This window comes from Polyodon spathula, chromosome 9 (genome assembly GCF_017654505.1).
Source record: "Polyodon spathula isolate WHYD16114869_AA chromosome 9, ASM1765450v1, whole genome shotgun sequence".
NCBI classification, from domain to species: Eukaryota; Metazoa; Chordata; class Actinopteri; order Acipenseriformes; family Polyodontidae; genus Polyodon; species Polyodon spathula.
Genome location: NC_054542.1, coordinates 50,350,720 through 50,368,058, shown reverse-complemented (window position 1 = coordinate 50,368,058; position 17,339 = coordinate 50,350,720). Strand labels below are relative to the sequence as shown.

The window sequence follows — 17,339 nt, the reverse complement described above, 5'->3', positions numbered from 1 at the left end:
GGTGCAGTTTTGTATGCTTTCAAACCCACGCCAGAAAGCCTTTCTATTAAAAATAAAACTGATGGATTGAATCATCTGGTTAATTTGTTATTTTCAGTAATGTGTACACTTACCACTTAAAATATTTAAAAAATCTGTCATCAAAGTGTTGGAGACAAGAAAATACATGTTTTCTTTTATAGTACCCTACACTTCCATTTGATACACTTTGAGCTGGTTATGCTATACTTGAACCTGTGTACCCCTGTCCAAAGTTCAATGAGCAACCAATAGAGCCACCAGCATCAACTTTTACCAAACAAATCGATCAGCAGAGTACTGCATCACACCAGAACTAAATCACAACTGGGGAAAAACAGCTCCAGAAAATACAAAACATAAAAGCTGCATCTTCTGTCAAGTGCAGCGCTGAATACAGGAGATTATGAAACATGCTGCGGTACAGAACACACACCACGCTCTTGATGACCTCGTCCTTGCCGTCGTGCTTCTGAACCTTCAGCAGGTGGTAGCAGAAGTCCAGCACGTCAAAGCGCCTCTGCTGCCCCAGCAAGGCAATGATCATACAGCCAGCCCAGTGCAGTCCATCTCCGAAGCACTGCCTGGAGAGAAGTGAACGCGTTCAGACAGAGCAGCACCCCCACCCACATCATTGTATGCTATCAACACTACTTAAACACAGTGTTTTACAAATACAGCTTGTATTATTTTATTGCTTTCTTATTGTCGAGGAGGAGAGAGACAAGAGCTGGAAAAGTAGTCCTTCCAGCTTTCAGTGTGACGTGTGCAGCACTTACTCCACTGTGAATTCGTGGGCCCCCACAGGGATACAGTACACAAACTGCATGGCGCTCCACAGCCGGTGGAACTCCACGCACTCGTCCACGTGCATCACACCATTGCTGGGCAGGGGGCCGCGCCAGATATCATCATCCAGGAAGTTTCGCACTCTGGTCAAGATCACCTCAAACATGGACAGGCCACAGCACAGCCTCTCTTTGGTCAGCAGGTCTCCCTCCCTTGCGATAGCAATTTGCTGGTTTTGTGTCAGAATAAATAGCAAGAATGGTTTTAGCTACAGAAAGAGCTTCATACACTAATATCATGACAATTTACAGAATGTATGTGCATGAGTGTGTGATCTGATCTACAATGAAAATGTTCTATTATACAGATGTGTCAGAAGTAAAAAGACTTGTCTAAGTTTAGTAATTAGGGAAGCAGACATGAGACATAAGGAGTCCTTCAGATCCATAACATGGCAGAACATTTTGGAGATACCTTTAGAGATAACCTAAGGGTTAAAGGCATTTTTTTAAATGCACTGTTAAATGCTAGGAGACACAATCTTTACCGTGCAGATGTTTTAATGTTGAAGAAAGTAGGTTTAATATAACTGGAAGAAAGCTATGGCTCTTATATTAATACACGACAACAAACCTCAAATTGCATTATTGATACAAACCTGTGGGGTGCCCAGACGCTCTATCAGGGGCACCAGATGAAGCGGAGTGTATTTTGCTTCCAGGCGTTTCATTTTGGCATCAAGGCGTTCACCTTCTGCAGAGGAGGAGGAAACACACATTAAGGCAACGCTACAACTATCTGTGCGAGAGACCTGGAGGCCAGCACTCACCTTTCACATGGATCCTGGGCAGGATGTTCTGGAACGGGGCTGCGTGGAGCAGGTCACACACCTCCTCCTGGGACTGGAAACAAGGAAACAAAATGAGATGCACAGTGATTTATTAAAGTTCTTTACTGACACAGCAGGGCACATTGATCAAGGGATTTACTGAAGTTTTTTTTGTTGTTGTGAGGAAAACAAAACTGTTAAACTACTTAAGAACACAGTAACACATCAACAACTTGATTTTCATTTATAATGCGGTTTTAAAGACTAGAACCATAACAATATGAGTATTGTATTACTGTGCTGTATCCTTGTATTATTCACCAGATCGAGGTGTAGTGTTTAAATATTTTCAGTTACAGACATTTCAAACTTCTGAACAGCCTCCATTCCCCAAGGTGTGCATAACTCTGAGGTCCTACTGTATTAGAACTGTGTAGTGCTACCACTTCTCAACACAAGAGGGCACCTGCACTGTGCTTTCCTTTGTAACACACTCACTGTTTTCTGCCAGAATGCCACATTTTGTTCATGAAATTTCTTGTAACTACTATGAAGAAATAGTTTTGTGTATCCATGTATGTACACAGGCATGCACCATATGGGGGTCGGTACCATATCCCATATCCCTATCACCGGGGATATGCGTCCCCTCTGGGATAATAAAGGGTAGGAAATTGGATTTGAAAACTCTAAGAAAGGAAATTGTTTCTATCAGTTATATATGAGTTTATATAAATCAGGAGTTTAGATCATCAGGAAGTCATCTTCCAGCTTTTTATTGTCATTTATTTTGCCTCTGGACTGCTGAGGATAATGTTTTCTTTCATCTCAGAAGAGATGAAAAGAGAAGAGAAAAAAAAACCTTTGATCTTTAAGCGGTTCCCAGAATTCAAACACACTGTGAAGAGTGAATCTCAGGAGGGAGTGTTCAAAAAAATAACTCAGAGCACCTGTGGTGGTGCAAATGATTATTATTACTTTGTCATCTTTTAGAAACGCAGGAACACACACACACACACTCACACATGCACCCCTGGACTACTACTACTTTCAGCTCCACAGGCTGTCACCTGGTAGAAAAAGGTCAGTAAGAGGGAGAGTAAAACAAAGGAAATGCGGGAGATGTCAGGGCTGATCAGCAGCGGTGTGGATATGAAACAGAGAAATTCACGTGGATTTAAGAGAAACACCCACATAAAACTCCAACCGGGACAGCTTTGGAATGCTTTAGAAAGGGTGTCCTGAATAAGCAACCCAAACAGCATCAGAATAATCCTAAACAGTATAAAACAAACATCTGCAGATCATGTCCTTTAAGAGTATGCCCTCAACTACAACACCGCTCTTCCAACACTGGCACAGCGCAGCCCTGCTCAGTGTGGGCTCGTCCAGGACCCTTTGTGTGTCAAGCTGTCACCCTCCTCAGTAGTATTTATGGGACACGCTGTACATACAGTACAAAGATCACACAGAGCCCTAGCATTTCACTATTTAAAAACAGGTGTGAAAGAAGCAAGGACGGTCCAAAGCCACCTTTACACTGAACAAGAGATACGCTGCTCTTCTTTCCACAACACAAAAGGCTTCAGTTCATTGTTTTTGTGACAGTCTTTCCGGGGGGCAGATCCTGTACTGCAAGGTGCACCGAGTTCCGATTCCTGATCCCCCAGGTTACACAACCCTGAGTCCAAGCCAGTCACAATGCTGCAATGCCTGCTGATGCCATCTGTTTTATTCTAATACAATGCTGCTCTCACACCCCAGGAGTCATTCTCACTGAAACAGTTTGATTACAACGAATGGTTTATGTTGCTGTAATACAGCAGTGGGTTTGTATTGGTTGAACAGGTTCGGAATGGTATTTGTGATGAGGTTCACTCCATTAACCAGGGATTCTATCACTGTCGGTATTTTGATTCCCCGTCAGGTTTGCATTTCCAGGTGATAATGACGAAGGCTGTGTTTCTTTCACGGTTTCCGTGAAATGCATCCACTGCCGTGTAATCTGTATTTCCCTGTGAAAATTCCCATTTCTGAAAGAATAATGTAGATATACTTGTTTTTTAGCACTTTAATATATACCACAATGTTTTACGCAGTGACCTGAAACTGATCAGTCTGGTTTCTGTTAAGCTTTTCAGTCATAAACTGGACCTGCTATGAACATGCTTGCAGTTGTTAAATCTGCAGTGATCTGCATTTGACTTTTGGTGACATGTTGTAATTTGCTGTTACGTCTATATGGTTTCTCGTCTGGGTCACCATTGTAAAAGGAGAAGTTGTTCTCAACTGGTTTCTTACCTGCTTCAGTGGAAGGGATTGATTGATTGATTGATTGATTACATACCAGGCACTGCTCCATGAGGAGGCAGAACAGCATGGCATTGCCCACTTCTCGTAGGTTCTGGAAGCACACGGTCTTCAGCTCTGCATACTCCACTATGTCCTTCAACTGGTGATGGAAGAACTCCAGGATACCTGCATGGAAGCAGACACACGGAGACATCAGCTACACCTGAGTGTGGGAGCTTTAGCGTCTAGACACAAGCAAACGCTGCCGTCACACACAGCACCAATGCAGGGCTTGTTGTAGTTTTCAAGCAAATACTAAACGTGTTCAGGTGGAATTATAGCACAGATGCGTCAGTCCAATTGATGTGAACAATCAAAATGCTGCTGTGTATGGTACATCACTTCAAAATGAAAACAATAAATGAACACATAGGAATCAATCTGGAAGGAGCTTCTATAATAAAAACCCACATTAGTTAAATAATTAGTAACTACTTTGTTTGCAACAAGACGTGAAAAAGCTTTCTTGCTACCCGTTTTAATAAGCTGCATTCAAAGTCTGACCTTGTCCTTTAAAAGCTGGAACAAAGTTCAGCATTACTCATCACAGCTCCAACTCTCCTCTCGTTTCTCAAAAGCTGAGTTTGAAGCCGATCATCTCCCTGACTCCCTGAGAATGAAGAGGAACTGAAGCAGATGGGAGCGTGGGAGCAGCAGAGCGGAGGCAAGCTGAGAGAGCATAACCATTACCTTCAGTGTCCTTTACAGGGGGAGCCTTGTATATTAAACATGAAGTAAAAAACAATTCATCTGAGGACAGGGAAGCTTGAATTCAGGTCTCCCGTCGGAAAAGAAGCTACAGTCATAACTCGCATGGGGTATATAAGCAAATTCAGATAATTAATTCAAAACATGATTCCTGGCATGAAGGTATCATTGACTAGACTACACTAGCCCTTTCAACTCTCACAAACCATGACGTTTGTTCCTTCTTTTCTGACACACAGTAGCTGTAAACCTCACGATTATCTGCATGCGCACAAGCCACCCTGCAGCGTCTGCAGTTCTCAATATGAGCTGCTCTTCCACTCCACATAGGTGTTGATGCCATATACTGGCACTTCCACAAGCTATTGAAATGTCCAATACTGAAAGACACTACTCCATTTAATATGAAATGAAAAAGGCACAATCCACAGCATTAAAAATCAGGACCAGGACATGTTCACTGCGTCACCAGTGTTAAAAACCAGGACCAGGACATGTTCACTGCGTCACCAGTTCAATGAATTCCTGGGGGAAGGAGCCGCCTGGGACCTGCTTCAGTCAGTTTGCTGTTCAAAGACCGAATGAACTCGATGAAATCTCTGCATTGAACACCGGCGTGTTTCATACTGAAAGAAAAGTACTCCTTATAGGAACACAGAAATAACAGCCGACATAAACTACGAGTGATGCAGCATGTTTTATTAGCTTAAAAAAGTCATAAGCCTTGATTCAGAAGATGATTCTGAAATTCATTCAGACAGAGGAGATACCTTTAACACTAGGATGTGTCAACTCTGATATGAACTAGCCAATCAGAAACTTCCTCTAGCCTCCTTTGTTCCAAAACCAAGAGATTTAGAAGCGCTCACCCACCTGGAGAGCCGTACTCATGCCTGGGGAGTCTGCAGATTTTGGGCATCACTTCCATTAGAGTCCTCACATACTGGAGAATGGTCCCTTGTAGCTGCAGAGGGAGAGGAGCACAGTACAGTTAAGAGGCACTGATGGATTAAAAACCAGAGCTTTCATGGTATCCTTAATTCAGGAACATTCAGCGTCATGCAATTAGCCTGATCAATCAGATCACACATTTATAATTTACATTCAAATATCATGACCACATATTTGACATAGCTTTCTAAAGTCTCCAATAACTTGGGGAGCACCAAAACATGCTCTTACTACTGTTAGGGTGATCCCGACCCAATATACTCAGTGTTAAACCATAGTGCACGACCTGGCTATGAGGACTCAGATGGGACAGCAACTCCAACACTGCAATACCAGGACCCCACAGAGCAGACACGACCTGGCTACGAGGACTCAGGTGGGACAGCACCGCCAACACTGCAGTACCAGGACCCCACAGAGCAGACACGACCTGGCCATGACGACTCAGATGGGACAGCACCTGCATCATGCTGGAGCAGTTCTTTCACAGCACTGCCTGCAGTATCATCCCCCCCCATGTATGGAGCAGGGCAGGATCAGACAGCAAGGCAGGATGTTCTTTACCTACCAGACTCTTGACAACCTTAAGCAGCTCCTCCATCACCACGGCGATGCCCTGGTATCCCAGGAGTCTGCAGATTGCCTTGAAGTGAGGCGGGCCCACAAAGTTCCTGTAGAAGCTGTAAATGCTGCTGTATGCCAAATTGAGAGTCTGGAAAAAAAAATAAAAAAGGGTAATTAAGAAAGATGCAATTACCAATAGAAATGCATTGCCTTGTTGTTTTGAAAAGAAGTCAAAATGCAGATTAGGGGCGAGTCAGCATAGCGGTTTTGTGGTTCAGCTACACTACCGTATTGACTCTGTTCAGTTATTCTGCACCACAAATCTCGTTATTAGAGCACACAGTGGACAGCACTGTGTGTGTTCCTATGAACCTCGCTCGCTGTCAATCACCACTGCGACACGTGTTGTGCCTTTTCATTTTTCTATAACAAAGACAAAGGAAACTAACAAAAACTTCTGAGATAGGGACATCATCTTATCTTATTAAAATGTGTTAGTGTGTTAAGTGAAATGAACTGTGCATTTCATGACTAACCCACTCAATATAAACTCCAATTCCTTCGAGATAACATGTCAGTAACTGTACTTCTATACAAACACACACAGCAAGAGCGAGAGCACAAGGTCATAAAATATTGAAACTGCTGGTATTTGCTGCATGATGTTAATAATAAATCATGTATATTTTAGCACCTCTGAAATGTCAGGAGATTTCTAAAACAGACTTCCTACTGATTCTGAGAGACTACCCAGGACCTTATTATCATCTGAATAAACACTGACTATTAAATTGTACGATTTGTTTTTTGACGCTTTTAAGAATTAACCTTCAGGTTTAGAAGTTTTATTTGCAGATATAAAAAAAGCGTTTTTGTTAAGTTTTTTTTTTACATTTTAATCGTTGAGGACTAGTATAATGAAGAAACAAACGCATATTTTAAAAACAACATTAACAAACACTTGCGAGGTATGAGAAGAATACTGCCTGTACAAGCAAATGAAACAGGACTCCTGTTTCAAGCTCTGCACCTGAAATCTGTTGTTTAAGTTGAAGCCCTAGCTGGAAAGGGATTCAGTAATATCCAGTACTTGATAAGGAGCTTTGATCCCACTGGTCATCTCCAGTATAGAGCTTTTCATGAAATGCACATTCCTCTTCAGAGAGCTCCACGTGTTCTGCCTCAAAACATTGATACTTTAGTAAGTGCCAAGGGGATGCAAGGCTTGGAACATTCATTTGATAGAATGTATATGAGAGTTTCTAAAATACTACAAAACACTATCCAAAAGCCATATTACTAGCCTCCAGTCTAAATGTCTGTAACCAGAAAACCTGACTGAATCATGTTTATATATAGTGTGGCCCAAAATAACTAACACCGTTGACATCTTTTCAATGCAAAAAGCTCCAATTGCCATTAACCCTGTTACCGCTCAGGAAATGTGGAGACCTACAGTATCTACTACATATGACTATTCTGCTTCACACATGCAGTTTTTAAAAACACAACAAATCATCGTGTGAAACACCTACATTTGAAATGATGAAGCAAATATGAATGAGATTTTTTTTTTGTACATGGTTTCCTATATGCAGGGACTTTGCAACCTAAACTAAACAAACAAATAAGACAGTGAAAAGAAGTGTTCAACAGCATATGAAATGCAAAAACGAATGTGTTTTATAACATTTAATATGATTTTTTAAATGAATTGTCACTGGAATAATATCTTAAAGTGGGATAATCTGCTGCCAAAAACCTATTTTAAAAAAATAAATAAATAAAAAAAATGCATTGCAAAAAAAAACATTGGAATATGAAATCAATCCCTTAGTGCTGAGCTCTTCTTTCGTCCTGTAAATCTTTACTGGCATATATTGTATTAACCAGTTTCTCAACATAGCTTCTAAATTAAAAATGGCTGTAAATTGGTTCTTTATTGCATTTAGCAGAGAAGACAATAATCACTGCTCTGATAAATGCTGTTTGATAAATGCACTTATTACATATTATTTGACACTACATTATTGTAGCAGTTGCAAGTAATATCATTTTTGCTTGCACCTAAATGTAATGCACACTCAAAAAAAATAATTCATTAATTAATGTAAATAATGTGCTCCCTCATGGGAAATGCTCTAATAGATACCCTATCAGTTCAATCCAGAGAAGCGTGGATGGAAGTGTCAGTAACAAGCTGTTTCCGGGGCACTGACATGCACATTGTGTGCTGCTTCTGTCACCCAGATCAACCCTGCTTTATCAAAAGCAGTGTGAAATCACGTTCCCGACCCGCATGACACTAGGTCCTGACCCGAGCAGAGCATGCCAGTGTGAAAGAGGCTTTAGATGTACTGGACCTTGCTGTGCTGTTTCCCCAGTACCTGCGAAATGTACTGGACCTTGCTGTTCTGTTTCCTGTCTCAGTAAATGCGAGATGTACTGGACTGTGCTGTGCTGTTTCCTCGGTACCTGCGAGATGTACTGGACCGTGCTGTGCTGTTTCCTCGGTACCTGCGAGATGTACTGGACCTTGCTGTGCTGTTTCCTCGGTACCTGCGAGATGTACTGGACCTTGCTGTGCTGTTTCCTCGGTACCTGCGAGATGTACTGGACCGTGCTGTGCTGTTTCCCCAGTACCTGCGAAATGTACTGGACCTTGCTGTTCTGTTTCCTGTCTCAGTAAATGCGAGATGTACTGGACTGTGCTGTGCTGTTTCCTCGGTACCTGCGAGATGTACTGGACCTTGCTGTGCTGTTTCCTCAGCACCTGTGAGATGTACTGGACCTTGCTGTGCTGTTTCCTCAGCACCTGTGAGATGTACTGGACCTTGCTGTGCTGTTTCCTCAGCACCTGTGAGATGTACTGGACCTTGCTGTGCTGTTTCCTCGGTACCTGCGAGATGTACTGGACCTTGCTGTGCTGTTTCCTCGGTACCTGCGAGATGTACTGGACCTTGCTGTGCTGTTTCCTCGGTACCTGCGAGATGTACTGGACCGTGCTGTGCTGTTTCCTCGGTACCTGCGAGATGTACTGGACCGTGCTGTGCTGTTTCCTCGGTACCTGCGAGATGTACTGGACCTTGCTGTGCTGTTTCCTCGGTACCTGCGAGATGTACTGGACCTTGCTGTGCTGTTTCCTCGGTACCTGTGAGATGTACTGGACCTTGCTGTGCTGTTTCCTCAGTACCTGTGAGATGTACTGGACCTTGCTGTGCTGTTTCCTCGGTACCTGTGAGATGTACTGGACCTTGCTGTGCTGTTTCCTCGGTACCTGTGAGATGTACTGGACCGTGCTGTGCTGTTTCCTCGGTACCTGCGAGATGTACTGGACCTTGCTGTGCTGTTTCCTCAGTACCTGTGAGATGTACTGGACCTTGCTGTGCTGTTTACTGTTTCTGGTGAGCTAGAAGCAGGTACACTGATAAAAGTCAGTGGATGCACTTACTCGCTATTCACACTCGAGTTCCCCAGAGCTAACCTTTAGAGAAAGTAGGCGCAGGTTGCTAGGATACAGACTGTCTGGCATCCCATGCTGCAGACTCTTTATTTTTGTATTTTAGACACCATTAAAACATCATTTTGAAACATTCATAAAATACCACCTGCAATGATAATCGTATAGAGTACAACAAATATATGTACAGATCCTGCCCCTTCCTATCACTAATAGCAACACCCCGCACTGATGATGAACACATGAAGAATAACTTGGGTTTTACACTGTGTACTGCTCTTGAAGACTGACTGATTTGGATGGGAACAAGGTTTCTTTTGATAGAATAATGTGTTTTCAAGGCATGAGTGTTTCGTTACCAATGCAAAGAGTATAAAAGCATTGTGTAGGAGCCATTTCACAACACAGCTAGTTTTAATAGCATGAAAGCACTGCAATGATCCCACAGACACACAAGCCTCAAATAAAGAGCATGATCACGCGCGCTGTCGAAGAGCGAATATTCACCCAGTATCCTGCACTGTTGTGATTTATTATTACTACTTCATATTCTGAAGTGGTGCAAAACATCTGATGAAACTGCACACATTAATACACAGAGTCCCCTTCCCATCCTTGTGTGGGCTTCCTCAGAAAGGAGTGCACTGGTCTGTGCATTAGTCAGCGCTGAAGAGAACTGATATGAATTCCTATTACAAGCAGCTGGATTTCCATGTGGCTGATGTTACTGTAGAATAGGAGACATGTTTTAAAGGCAGATGGTCTGTAAGCTGGAAGAAAGTCAGTCACCGTGCGTGACGTCTTCTGCAAATGTAGCGTTTTGTGGACTGGGTTGATGTTTTATCTTTCCGATTACTCAAGAATACCTCCTCCCACACACACACAGACTGCTGCTTAAAGGTGGCAACAGCTTCATTTCTACCCAGCAAGGAAACAAAAGAAATGAATAGGTCACAGGCATCCCTTTAGGGAATAATCAGAAAAAACACTGAGGAGAGACTCGTCCGCACATTGAAGTACATCAGCTAAACAAATACTCAGGCTTTCCAAAGCAGCATCAAAGGCAGCTTAACATCAGAAGATACAGCTGCAAAGCCGCATGTCCTTTTACCCTCAAACTGAGGATTGGGTAAGTTTGCATCTTTTAAATTTAATATCTGTGCTGCATGCTTTCAACTTTGTTCTGACAGTCACTGAAGACAGTACTGTATCTTGGATCAAGACAATCTGTTGACACAATCAGAATGGCAAATATGCTTCATACAAACTGCAAGAAAAATAAAACAGAATTCATTTTTACAATCAAACTGCTAGCAGGCTGCAGTTGCTGCTTATATGGCTTGGCAAAGCAAATGTACCATATTTTGGATTTGTAACGGTAGTGACTTCAGCCTCCCTCAGCTTCATCGGCTGCGTGTGCGTGTGCGTGTGCGTGTGCGTGTGCGTGTGCGTGTGCGTGTGCGTGTGCGTGCATGCCTGGAGGACAGCAGTGTCACCAAAGTGAAAGCGCGCTATACGGGATGAAGTAAACAGATGGCAGACACTTTGTTTCATTCAAATTAGGAGGTCGGCACGGGTAGAAAATCGCCATGAAATACACGGATACCTGGGTCTTTTTGGGATAAAGATGAATAAATAAATACATAGAGATATTACCATTTTAAGTGCATGATGCATATTTAAATACTATATAGTACATATGCATTTAGTTTCTTCAGATCTGTAGACTTGTGTAACCTTTTTCAGTATTGGAAACATCGGAAGACAAAGAAGACGATGATGAGGAAGCTCAGTTTAAATACAGTTGCCAGTGTTAAACGCGCCTCATGCTACGGGATTCTTTGCGACACCACTGATCTACTGGCCATATTCCACTGTTGTTGTTAACATGGCTGTTGTGTTCAGTTTTAAACTAATGCAGGGGTACAGCACTGCCATTACGTTACGGACTGGTGCAACAGCTCCCGCAAACAGTGCCAGCTGGGTTTTGACTGCAGTCGTAAGAGAGTTAGTGGGACATGTGCGTCTGGTCGTATCATTAAAGTGCCCTTCCTGATCACTAAATTCTGTCTTGTGAATGCATAACAGTGGCACCCAAGCAAAGCACTGGGTCTCTTTACCAAGCAGGAGAAAATAAATTTGCAAACTCTGCCAAGGAAATATCTCATTCAAAACGAGGAAGCACACTTAATGTGATCCACATTATTTTATTTTTATTTTATTTATTTGCTTATTTTGAAATAAATGTATTTGATCTTTTTGGTAAGAAACTACAGCTGCACAATAACTGAAGATAAAGCATTGCGTATTGGAAGCCGCGCGGTTATTATTAATGGTTGACAGAGTGATCGCCGACATAAAACAACAGGATGCTAAGCTGTTTTCTTTCCAATTTAGTTCCTGAGAATAGTTGCTGCAGTTCTTATTTTTGAGGTGTGCTTGCTGCTCGCTGTGTGTTCTCTCTTTTCTGTAAAACACAGATACCCTGTCAGTTAAGAAAAGAAAGCTTGTGATAAAGACAATGTTAAAACACCGGCCAGAGAGCTGCGCTTACAACTGCATTGTCATATTTTCTACATTTTCTTTAAATTCTCAAAATTAATAATCGATACCCAGGTAGTAAAGAGAGACCCAGGTAGCATCGGATAATTTCAAACCTGACGGGTACCCGGGTTTTAGGGTACCTGCACGGGCGCTTCACTCTGAGAGTTGTATCCAGCAGAATGTACATCCACATTAACACCTCCAGAACTGCTGCTCCAGCACACCGAGGTGTGGTTAGATTGCAAGCCCGATAGAAGAATGTTAGCCTGGGGGCACAAACTAGCCAGCACTCTCACAGGCAGCATAACCTATAACTAAAGCTACAGTGATTACTCCAGATAATTACAAATGAAGATCTGTTTCAATTGCGGCAGTGACATCAAGCAGAGAGCAGGAAGCGTGTCAACAATCAAGCACAACCTTTATTTATCCAGATGAGTCAGCTGATGACAAACTGGTAAGAGGCTCACACCAGCAGGGATCCACACTGGATTGGTTTCCTGAAAGTTCCGAACAGCTGATTTTGTTCCTTTTTGAACGAAATGAAATACCGGTTAACTTTTTTTTTTTTTTCTAGCCAAGCTATTGTATTGCTGTTCATAGGTCTTCATTTTCTCAAATTAAAACAAAACAAAAAAAAAACCATGAAATACAGCAAACTCCAGATAACTCAGCACTCAAAGGGAAAAAGATGTGACAAGTTATCCATCTGTATCAAAAAATGCACGCACTTCCCATCTATAGAAACAGCACTGCCTGTGTTGCAGCCTAAAAGACAACGGCAGCAGTCCGGTTCCAGTTTGCAATTTATTTTTTTTAAACAATTCAAAATGTCATTTCCCAACAAATCTCAGTGGGTTTGCTTCCTTACATTCAACATAATAACTCAATGTGATGTTGGTCTGAAAAACTCTGCAGCTAATCGAGATGCCACCTGCTTTTTCTCTCTGTTCCACCTTTCAACTTTGTGGTGTTTTTAACTTGAACATTTGATTTGATTTGATTTGATTTATTTATAAATTCCAGGGCTCTTCACACCTGCCACAGGTAATGCCAAAAGAAAGAGAAAATCCTCTCCAAGTAACCACTTACATATGAACACTATTATTAAGCACTAAGTGGAACACTGTTATCAACAGTATGCACATTCCACAGTAAGACAGCAACTGTAACATGTGCACACGTGCAACTTTTCTACATACTTCTATTGGACATAACAATGAAAATGAAACACTGAACAATTAAATCATGATCGTTAAATGATTGTAAATGCAACTAAATAAATTATACAATAAACATTGTTTTCTCAAGTCGATGGAAAATGTCTCAACTCTTAATACTAACAAAGCGCTTCACTGCCACACACGCTTTCACAGCTTGTTAACTGAATAAGAAGTTAATAACAGTACCTGTTTATTCAGAGCAAATTCAAAACTGATCGCGTAATGCGGATCCAGCACGTAGCCGACCTGAACTGAAGGCAAATATAGTGCTACCTGATTCGCTGGATGCTCCGAAAAAGCAAGGTAAATGCAACGTTGAATTTCATTAGCTGGCTGTAGGGTAATGCTTTGTCGAGGAGTGTAAGACCAGGGGAAGGGCACTTTTTTCAAATTATTGTATGTTTGAAAACAATGGAAAGAGACAGAGAGAACAGGCTGAAAAAAAAAAAACGTTATTAACTGAAACAAAATCTTGAATAATGTTTTCGTTACAGAATATAATAAATGAATTTAGTTTTTTTGTTTCTGTTCCATTGAAAATTTCTGGTTTTTTTTTTTTTCATTTATCGTTCCGGTTCCGTTTCGAATCCCTGCACGCCACCATGGCAAGCTAGACAGAATACAATAAATAGAGTGAAAAAAACAACACACACAATTTATCAGAAAACTCTGCAGTAACTTAGCAGACACAGATGTCAGTGAGTCGACCGTACAGCTATAAGCAACCTCAGATATGACATGTTCTAACTTGTGTTGAAACTCATTCCAGCCAACGGCTGTTGCAAACTGAAATGAGTGACAACCACAGCCTGCCTATACACTGAGAACAACCAGTTTAATAAAATGGCTGGATCTTAAGTGGAGTCTCAGGAGAACCTGTATTAAGATGAGCTGAGTCTCAGGACAAACTATTTTTCTTTTGCTTGTGGTTGATAATTTCCTGCACAATACTCTATGGCAATTTAATCACCCCTGTTAGTGACTCAAACTCAACACAATATACTGAATAACATGTCAAGGATACAGCACTGGTAATTCAAATTGAGATAACTGCTCCAACAAGAAAGAAACACAGGAGACAGGATATAAAAATACATTGTTCAAGTTACCACCTACACACTCATCAAGAAACACCATCTCTTTAGTTACAGAACAGTACAGCGCTGTCGGAAACGATCTGAAAAGACCACTGCAGTAACGAGAGTGGGTTGACTTGTAGGAGGTTGAACTGTTCGACTTCTGTTGTGAAAAACTTTTCACACCTTTTAAAAGGAATACAGCATTACCTTTCAGAAGAAGTCATTAAATACCGGTAGAGGCAATTACATTTTGTAAAGAAAAAAATGACTTGTGACTGTAAAAACAGGGAAGGTGGAAATCTAAAGCCAAGTCAGTCTGTCCTCCAGGTACAGTCAGAACCATTAACACTGTTCCTTCTGTGGAGGACCAAGTACTGCAGACAGTCGGCATCAAAAAGCTGACCCTTCAGCAGATTTCTAACAGTTGCAATGTACAATAGAAATAAAGGAACATGCTACAATGAAATGACAGGGAATAGAGTGAGTGTTTCACTAATTTACATGCACAATTCTCTCATATTTCAGAATGAAGACCTTTGAAAGCAGACAATGAAAATGCTTGCCGACACACACTTGCTTTAGAAGACGGAAAAGGGATTTCTTTTTTTTTCTTCTTTCTACAATAAACAGCTAAAGACACAGCGATAAAGACAGCAACATGGGAATCACTGTGCAAAACATCACAGCCACCTCTGCCACAGTCATGTGGCCTGCCTCTCCGAGCTGTGTGGACAGCTTCTACAGCATCATGTACCACCCGAACTGGAACAATCTGCTCACAGGCTACTCCAGGAAGAACTTCCTTAAGGAGGACAAAGTTCCAACTGAACAGACCTCCACTAGCTTGTGGAACCTGAGTCCACAGACCAGCTACATCCTGTGTGTCACATGCCAGTCGGCCAACCCCTCTGGTGACCAGTGCAGAGTCTTCAGCACCCTGGGCCAGGACCCCTCCTCCTCGCTGGGTAGTGGCAGGAAGGAACTGGCCATGGGCATCTGGCTGACCAGCAGCCTCCTTCTGCTCATTATCGCTGGTATCCTCTTGTATGGCTGCCTGCACATCTGGTGCGGCAAACAGCAGGATAACCCAGAGGGGACCTTCGCCGGCCCAGATCTGCCAGACAAGAGAGAGGCTGCTGCAGACAGTCTCTACACGCATGACAACACTGGAGAAGATGCCCAAACGGCTACCATAATAGAGAACCCCTTTACTTCATCAGAGTCGTCTCCCCGCAGCGACAGAAATCGAGAGCTGGTGCCCCTGGCATGTAAACACATGGACACCCCTTCCCAGAGCCTTTGAAAACAGAATCAATCCAAGATCTGCAGGGACACCTACACCCTGCAGCCAGTTTACAAGGTCTCACTGACTGTCAAAAATGTGTCTCTTGAAATGCCTGTTTCCTCCCTTGGGTGTGGGGTATCATCTCTAATGTCATGGGAAATGCCCTGAGTACACACTTTTGAAACTGGCCATATCCTCCTTAGAAGTCTTTCAAAATGTACATTGTCTGCATTTTCAGAGAAGAATAAAATAAAGAATAAAAAGTAAAACCAGCAAAAAACTACTGTAGGAGGGATTCTCAGTAAACTGATTCATTATTGGCAACCCAACTAATTCACTAAGTAGTGAAAAAACTGTGCAAGTTTTACGTCATTCAGGAGTTTGTTTGCTGCAAGTACAAGAAGTCACAGCAAAGACAGCAACAGTGAGGAGCCTTCTCAAAGACATAAAATTATTATAAAAAGCATGGCTTTTTTCGGAAAATCAATCAAGGACTTTTACAGAACCAACTCATATTTGGAAAAGGTTTTTACCTACAATGGCTAACTTATATGGAGCATGCAATACAGGCCCCTACTTGTTAAAGACTACATAAACCCAGCAACAAAAGAGCACAACATTCTCAAGGCCCAACAGCGCTGCTCTTTGACTGAAGGAAACCATCAAGCAAACCTCCGCTGCTATAAGAGAAGTGGTGACAGCCTGAGAGCCCAGGACCGGGGACAGAAGCACAAAGACTGACTTCATCCCACTGGAGAATCAAATCACAGAAAGGGTTTCACAGAGCAATTCAACGACTCAAGTTCCACAACTAGACAGCAAATGAGTCAGTGCCGCCAAGGACTGCGGAGTATTAGCTATGCCTCAATCTCCACTGTCAACTGAGTAAAACTAGAGCTGCAGAATTTGAGAAAAGCAACTTTTAATGAACCTTTTAAAGCAACTGAAAAGTTAGTCTACCTCATGTTATTTACATGAAGAGCTTTTAAGTAAACTTGCTATCTGTAGACAAGTATATTTAGAGAAGTTTGAAGGTTTGATGCTATTGGTTCTTTTTGATGCATGGCACATGCTTAAGAATTATTTCTGACTTCTGAGATTTCTATTCTTTCATATTTCTGTACTCAACAAACCGCTGCTATTAGTTGAACTTTCCTTGTGTCTGGTGTGGAAGTTCATAGTATGTCCTTGATCTCTTCTTACTTAAATAATATTTCAGACTGAAAACGTCTCAATTGTTCCTATACTACTCGCAGCAATACATCAATTTACACACTGCAAAAATACTTTGCTTGTACGGAAAAACTTTCGCTCGAAGACTGTTTTTCCAAAACTGTTTGGGCGTAATTAATATTAGAGAGCACATTTTTAACCTGGCTTCGAGAATGTTCTAGGCTAAGGTAAGAAATTAATTCAAATTTTTATATTATTTACAAAAAAATGCTGTTTTTATTTCTGTGTACATGTTTGCCAAGTTCTCAGTAAGGGAATTGTTTTAAAGCCATTCATTTAATAATTCATACATTTTGTACACAAT

The 17,339-nt window shown here is 41.8% G+C and overlaps 2 protein-coding genes across 2 annotated transcripts in view; one reads left to right on the top strand and one right to left on the bottom strand.

The window, feature by feature from the left end:
• The window catches only part of LOC121321010 (cytoplasmic FMR1-interacting protein 1 homolog), a 54,951-nt gene that overhangs the window by 1,425 nt on the left and 36,187 nt on the right, over positions 1-17,339 (bottom strand). The window contains exons 24-30 of the mRNA XM_041259898.1: positions 6,216-6,359; positions 5,570-5,660; positions 3,984-4,114; positions 1,637-1,709; positions 1,466-1,560; positions 798-1,036; positions 455-602 (exon numbers count right to left, since the gene is read on the bottom strand). Of these exons, the coding sequence (XP_041115832.1) occupies positions 455-602; positions 798-1,036; positions 1,466-1,560; positions 1,637-1,709; positions 3,984-4,114; positions 5,570-5,660; positions 6,216-6,359 (921 nt within the window). The remainder of the gene's footprint in view (positions 1-454; positions 603-797; positions 1,037-1,465; positions 1,561-1,636; positions 1,710-3,983; positions 4,115-5,569; positions 5,661-6,215; positions 6,360-17,339) is intronic.
• On the top strand, positions 9,428-17,302 carry LOC121321012 (fibronectin type III domain-containing protein 9-like). Its single transcript, XM_041259901.1, has 2 exons — positions 9,428-10,800; positions 15,043-17,302. The coding sequence occupies exon 2, from the start codon at positions 15,176-15,178 to the stop codon at positions 15,818-15,820; it is 645 nt and encodes a 214-aa protein (XP_041115835.1). The 5' UTR covers positions 9,428-10,800; positions 15,043-15,175; the 3' UTR covers positions 15,821-17,302.